General features: G+C 37.7%; 1 protein-coding gene and 1 long non-coding RNA gene across 6 annotated transcripts in view; both read left to right on the forward strand.

Moving 5' to 3' along the window:
• KIDINS220 (kinase D-interacting substrate, 220kDa) overlaps window positions 1-3,021 on the forward strand; it is a 104,500-nt gene extending 101,479 nt beyond the window's left edge. For all 5 annotated transcript variants that reach the window (XM_008593527.1, XM_008593512.1, XM_008593537.1 and 2 more), the window contains one exon: window positions 8-3,021. In XM_008593527.1, the coding sequence (XP_008591749.1) occupies window positions 8-1,270 (1,263 nt within the window). In that variant the 3' untranslated portion in view covers window positions 1,271-3,021. The remainder of the gene's footprint in view (window positions 1-7) is intronic.
• Window positions 3,022-3,098: 77 nt separating this feature from the next.
• Window positions 3,099-6,334, forward strand: LOC103609189. The gene is made up of 3 exons (XR_552109.1): window positions 3,099-3,117; window positions 4,374-4,430; window positions 6,043-6,334. It is a non-coding gene; the product is annotated as an uncharacterized LOC103609189 (long non-coding RNA).
• The last annotated feature ends 857 nt before the right edge of the window (window positions 6,335-7,191 follow it).

Below are 7,191 nucleotides of genomic sequence, written 5' to 3' on the forward strand. Positions count from 1 at the left end.
TTCACAGTCACAAACTCGCAGAACCCCAAGTCTTTCAAGTCTCAATTCCCAGGATTCCAGTATTGAAATCTCAAAGCTTACCGATAAGGTGCAGGCTGAGTATAGAGATGCTTACAGAGAATATATTGCTCAGATGTCCCAGTTAGAAGGGGGTACAGGGTCTGCAACAATTAGTGGCAGATCTTCTCCACATAGTGCGTATTATATGGGCCCGAGTTCATCAGGGGGCTCTATTCATTCTAATCTGGAACAAGAAAAAGGGAAGGATAGTGAACCAAAGCAAGATGATGGAAGGAAGTCATTTTTAATGAAGAGGGGAGATGTTATAGATTATTCATCATCAGGGGTTTCCACTAGTGATGCCTCACCCCTGGATCCTATTACCGAAGAAGACGAAAAATCTGATCAGTCAGGCAGTAAACTTCTCCCAGGCAAGAAATCCTCAGAAAGGTCAAGTCTCTTCCAGACAGATTTGAAGCTTAAGGGAAGTGGACTGCGCTATCAGAAACTTCCAAGTGATGAAGATGAATCTGGCACAGAAGAATCAGATAATACTCCACTGCTCAAAGATGATAAAGATAAAAAAGCTGAAGGGAAAGTAGAGAGAGCGTCAAAGTCTCCGGAACACAGTGCTGAGCCAATTAGAACCTTCATTAAGGCAAAAGAGTATTTATCGGATGCCCTCCTTGACAAAAAGGATTCATCGGATTCGGGAGTGAGATCCAATGAAAGTTCTCCCAATCACTCTCTTCACAATGAAGCAGCTGATGATTCCCAGCTTGAAAAGGCAAATCTCATAGAGCTTGAAGATGAAGGCCACAGTGGAAAACGGGGAATACCCCATAGTTTGAGCGGCCTGCAAGATCCAATCATAGCTCGGATGTCCATTTGCTCAGAAGACAAGAAAAGCCCTTCTGAATGTAGCTTGATAGCTAGCAGTCCTGAAGAAAACTGGCCTACGTGCCAAAAAGCCTACAATCTGAACCGAACACCCAGTACTGTGACTTTGAACAACAACAGTGCTCCAGCTAATAGAGCCAATCAAAATTTTGATGAAATGGAAGGAATTAGGGAGAATTCTCAAGTCATTTTGAGGCCTGGTTGCAGTTCCAACCCAACGGCTATTCAGAATGAAAATCTGAAAAGCATGGCACATAAGCGAAGCCAACGTTCAAGTTACACAAGGCTCTCAAAAGAGTCTGCAGAGCTCCAAGCAGTAGCCTCTTCTGATAGTACAGGTTTTGGGGAAGAAAGAGAAAGCATTCTTTAAGAAAAACAAGCAAAAGTAGAATAGTATTACTGTACCCTTATGACAAAATTATCCTGAATTTTGAATTCATCCATTCTTGTCACCTTTATACATTTCATTCGTAGGTAGATAGTAGACCATAAGGCCTTTGGTCAAAGAGATGTGTGCAATAGAGGAAAGCATAAGGAGTGATGGGTCACCAGCCTCTACTGTCTTTGTAATTAGAAGCTTAAAACCTCACTACTATTATTATAACTTTCATTGGCACATATATCATAAATTTTTTGAGACAAGATCTGAGTACGAGGATAGGTCAGAAATATTTTACTAAATTTAGAGGGCTTAATTTGCCAAAGAAAATAAAAAGCTAGGGACCCCTTTTGTAGAACATTCAGTCATCAAACACTTCAAGGAAGACATGATGTTAGATGAAGCAGAAGCAAAGTTTGCTCTTATAGGGTTTAATCTAGGTAAGACTTTACACGTTATGGAGTAGCACAGAGACTGAATTGAAAACCACTGTTCTATATAATAGACAAATTGCTTATCAAAGAGGTTTAAAATATTAAGTAGAAAATATATAATGAAGAGGGCTTTAAAAATGGGTAAGAAAGTGCGTCAGCAGTACCCAAAGGAGCATATTTGGGCCATTATGAGCTGTGGGGGTGGGGGGTGAGCCTGATAACCTCCATGTTACCTGGGTGTTCTTCTCTCCAAATCCCAGACCTGGCTTCCAACACCATCCATCTGTGCCGAAGAAGCCACCCTGGTCTGTTCTGCAATTCTTTTAATTTGTGCGCCCAACCTTTCTTAGCTTAGCAATGAGAAAAAGAAAACATGAATTCTTTCTCTGGAGAATCAGGGAGAAGGATAATAATAGGCACTAATAAATATTTGTGGAATGAGTGAATGAGGAAATAATTACTTCAAAAAGGTTAGTGACAAATGCAAAAGACAAGGAAGTATTTAATCAGGTAAAACTAAATCATTGCCTTCCATACCAGGGCAAGTTTATCTGCTTCATCTGTTCTAAATCAGCATGTTAGTTCTGGGGGAGGATTGTAAGAAAGGAGATAATTTTTTTTTTTTAAAGTTTAAAAACATGTAACAAAGCAAGGATAAAGAAGAGATAAAGCTGGTGTGATGATAAAACTTTATACTTTCCATTTATTCTTAGATCACATTTAAATACTGTATGGACTGGAAATGTACCCTGTCATCATGCATTGAAATTGTTTTGTCACTTTAACATAGCTTATTTATGTAGAATTAATTCTGGCAGTTTATCCTAAATCACAGATAGGATTGTAGATGATGAGATTGTAGATGTGAGATTAACTAGATTCAGTGCTGTGTTGGCAATGTTTATCACTTAATGGATTTTTATTAATATGCTGATTATTTATTTGACCAGTCATTGTGCTGGATGGTTGCTCTTTTGTGTTTCATTGCTTTGATGTTTGAGTGTTTCTGGCATTTTCATAAAGTGTTTATTTTGCATGATCTTTAACAAATGTTTTAAGCAAATAAAAAATGATAGGATGTTGTTGACATTATATATTGAAATGTTAACATTTTAATATTTATAGTGTTTATTAGTTTGCAATATTGTATGATTAGTAATTATTTCAGAGGCAATATTTTGTTCTTTTTCAGGTGAGTAGTTGCAGCTTGGTATCATTGCAGCACAGTCTTTATACTGTTTGTGAAATTAATACTAGAGTATTAAGTGTACAAATAGATTCAGAAAACAATAAAAGAATTGCATGCTATTCTGACTCATGAATTTTTATTTACTACAGAGATGATTCACAGTTTGATTACAAATGAAAAAGTAACTTGTATGTTTGTTTTGTCATATGTCTAAGGTTGGTTAAAGATTTTTAGGTTAATGTATAGTCATGCAGTTGGCAGAAGTGTTCTGAACTGCTCCCAAGTAGTCTTTGTGAGAAAACTTGGCTCTGAAGTTCCCAGTGCCTAAATAGTGCTTTCAGGGAGCGTTAGTGCTCAGTAGCTCTGTACGGTGCATTTCTATAGCCATTAAGAGGTGATTTATCCAGCCCCTTAGAGGAGGATATCAATTTGTTACATGAACATATTAGAAAAGTTTGCTTTTTCATACTGATACGGAAATTGACAAACCAGAGGGGGTTTTGAGTCACACCATCATCCCTCTGAATCTGTGCGTCTGTGCGTGTGTGTTCTATATCTATTTATAATACATAGCACAGTCTGATTCTCACATACGCAAAACCCTGCTTTAAGCTGGGTGAAAAATGATAGAAAAGAAAATCGGTGCTGTGATTTTGCTAATCTCTTCGATTCTGCCTCATTTGGAGTCCTTTATTTCACAAACCATTTTACCTTCACTTTAAGCCACAGATAGTTCTGTTAATGTAGCCAGATCCATTCACCTTGGCCTAAGTAGTGCCACCTATGACTGCAGCTGTTTCTCAGAAGATTAGAAATGAAAAGAAGCTGTTGATATCTTCGAATTGAGACAACTTTCATAGTGCTGGATGCTGAAGGATGAGCTTCCCAACAATGAGAAATTTAAGCATTTGTAATGGAACCAACATTTTCAATATTAAAAGGAAAATTTGTCTTCATGTTATATTTTACTTACATGTGCTATATAATGGTCAGAACAATTTTAATTACCTAGCCAAGTAATTTTTGAAACGTATTTGATAAAATTCTCATTTGAAGTTGGGGAAGGTGTAATAAAGTTAACTTCGTTGGTAAACATTGGAGACTGGATATCTGGGCTCCTTTATTCCCAGCTTCTCTTCTGCATTTATGCTGACACTTGGCAGAAGAGAAGCAAGCGGCGAGACTGGTTTGGGGTAGGGCAGGGGCATGGGCAGCCCTGGGGGGGCCTCTGAAACGATTGCATTTTGGACTTCTAGGTTGTGTTGCTCCCTACCCTTCCCTACCGCAGAATGTTAAGCATAGGCCATCATTACACAAATGAATTGAGAAATTGAAATTTATAGATAGCAGCCAGCACTGGATGGTTTTTAATGGCTCCTCACTTCACAAAGGTTGAGAATCCCTGGTTGAGATTGATTAAGTAGAAAGAGAATTTAAGATCTTACATAATTTTAAACCCTTTCATGCCTAGGAAGAAAATGCTGTCCTCGAGATAGATAGCTCTTCAGAGGATCCAGCTTAAACTAAGGTATGTAAAAAAATCAATTTTCAAAGTCAACTAGTTTTAATCCAGCTGTTGAAAAACAGTCTCATTAATTAGAGGATTTATATTCTCACCACTTTAACCTATAGAGTTAAGGAAGAAACACCTAAGATGATTGCTAGAAATTACTGCTGTCACCTACTGGGTCAAAGCTTTTTAAGTAAAATGATTAGTAAACCACAGCCTTGGCTAACACCACCAGCAGTCTGTTGTGCCACAGGTCCTCGCTGTGGGTGGAAGGTATCACAACGAGGGCTTTCTGGAGCTTGGAGCAGAAACCTCTTTGAATGGGTCCTTAAGTGGCTGCAGGATGAAGACTATCCTGAATTTCCAGCACGGGGAGGCGTTTTGGGACATAAAGAATTTATGAGAATAAAAGGGTCAGTCAGGAAGGAAGAGCAATTACATCCAAACTATTAGTAGGATGACTCTTTAAGAGTCAATAAAAACCTAAGTGGGGTGAAGACCAACCTAAGTTAGCAAAAGCATGAATTACATACTGTTGTAAACTAAAGGCAGTGGTACTGTGTCAGAATACAAAAAATACTCTGAATCTGCCTGTGGGGTATCATCAGCAGTCATTTGTTTACAAAAAACACACAAGTTCTTAATTCTCTTTGGTTAAATATGCTTTTTGTAGTGTCATTTGTTGCTTTGCCTCCCGTGGATTTGTCACCCCTCTTACCCTGGGTGACAGAGCCACAAAAGATTACTCAAAGCCCATCTCTTCTGAGCAGTGAGAAGTCCCAAAGGGGTTAATCTCCCGGAACCCTCTAGAGAGAGGCATTCCTTCCTTTGGGAAATTAACCACAAACTGGGTTTCTTGCCCCACATTTATTCTCCAGACCAGGAAGTTACAGGAAAAGAATATGGGGCTTTTGCTAAGTATAGTTTAACAAGTTTTGACAATAGAGGCTGGTAACATCAGTAAAACAAGCAAAGTGATATTCCATAATGCAATTTGCAAGAGGTTAAGTCAATCCAGCAACAAAAGCTTGATCTTAGCAAACATTCTCTCTCCCCACACCATTTCCCAGTATCTTTACATATCAATCAGTAACTTGTCTGTCCTTGAGCCAGCAACCTTGCTGTGCCACAACTCTCCATCCACATCAGAGACCCTGGCCCGAAGAAAGTTTCTTGTCTTTTGTAAGGTTAACATTTTTATATGTAATTTTAAAAAGTTAGGCTAAACCTGAAACGGTAGGGCTTTGCAGGCCCTGTGAAATACATTTGCTTTATAAGTGTTGGTATATTCCACAGTCATTTATACTAGTCATAAGTCTTAGGAGCCCTTTCTTAGTTTTGCTGGGATTTAACAAAACATGGAATAACATATCTAACTGAATTACTAGAACTTGACTAAATGAAATACTTTCAAAAAATATAGAACCATATTATTCAAATTAAGAAGCTGTTTGAAATAACTAAGATCTTCCTGATTATTCACTATCATTTTCTAATTTTAACATATTTTATACTTATTTACCTCGTTTTCTTTCAAGGCAAGCAGGGCTCTAGTTCTTAGTACCCTGCCCATATCCCCAAGCAACGTTGCTTTCTCATTTCTCCCGACAATTCTGTTAACTTCTCGCAGTTGGCTTCTTCACCAAATGTGAGGAGTAAAGAAGATATGGCCAGCCATTCAGTAATCCTGCTGTCCAGTCAACTGCGGAAGAGAGATTTGCTCACCTCTACTGCTTTTATCTGTTCTCAGTACTTGTAGAATTTAAATTAGTTTTAATGTAGTGTTCCTTTTATGAAATTTTAGGTAAAATTCCAAATGTTTAGCCAAAAGCATGTAAATAAACTCTATATAACCTGGTATTTCATATCTTTTAGCATCTTCTTGGTCACATGTCTAATAAAATTGATTGTTATTTTCAAAATTATCATAGTTCCTGACACACTTTTTAGCTATGTTTCTGAGACTTTGTAGACTGTATATGGTTATACTTAATGTAAATTAAACTCATTTTTATTTTGAAAGAAATTATTTTCTTTTGAGTTCTTTGTGGTTTTCTCCCTCTATTTTTTACCTGGATTTTTTTCATTCTTTTTGTGTGTTGAGGCTTTTTTAGATTGTCATGTCCTCATTCTGTTTACCATAAAACATTTCTTAGTGTAGTAGAATGGGAGAGAACCTCAGGATTGCTTTTCGACCAAATCTTAGGTTTTAGATCACCAATGGGGCACTCAACAAATACTAAAGTGAGTGAATGCAGTGTATCTAAATGAGGGGACAAAACTAGGACAGTCTTCCCAGAAATCCTACACAGTGTTTTAAAAATAGTGAGGTTGTATGCCTCAACACTGTACATCTGTGCCATAGTTCCTTACAGGTCTCACCCTTCCCTCTCACTGTACACCCACCCTGTTCCCTGTCTGGCCCCTGGAACCTTTCCTGTTTGTGATTCCGGGAATCTTTCAAGGTGTAATAGCATCTTCATTAAAAACTCCCAGGGATGGATATCCGCAGCCCGTCTCGAAAGTGTCATTTTAAAGTGTTTCAAATGGGTATATTTTAAAATCCTTTTGTATACTTTAAACACTTTGTTTAGTACTTTGTGGAGATGCCCATTTTATAAATTAATGTAATTCTAGAATCAAAGTGGTTCACCTCTACATTTTACTTTAGGATATTGAAAATATTTTCAGGTATAACTTAGCCATGATGCACATGTTTTCTTTGAGCCCCAAATTGGGATACATCATTATAATGAGAATACTTAATATCGGGACCATC

Source organism: Galeopterus variegatus, unplaced genomic scaffold, assembly GCF_000696425.1.
Source record: "Galeopterus variegatus unplaced genomic scaffold, G_variegatus-3.0.2 Scaffold159, whole genome shotgun sequence".
Classification (NCBI taxonomy): Eukaryota; Metazoa; Chordata; class Mammalia; order Dermoptera; family Cynocephalidae; genus Galeopterus; species Galeopterus variegatus.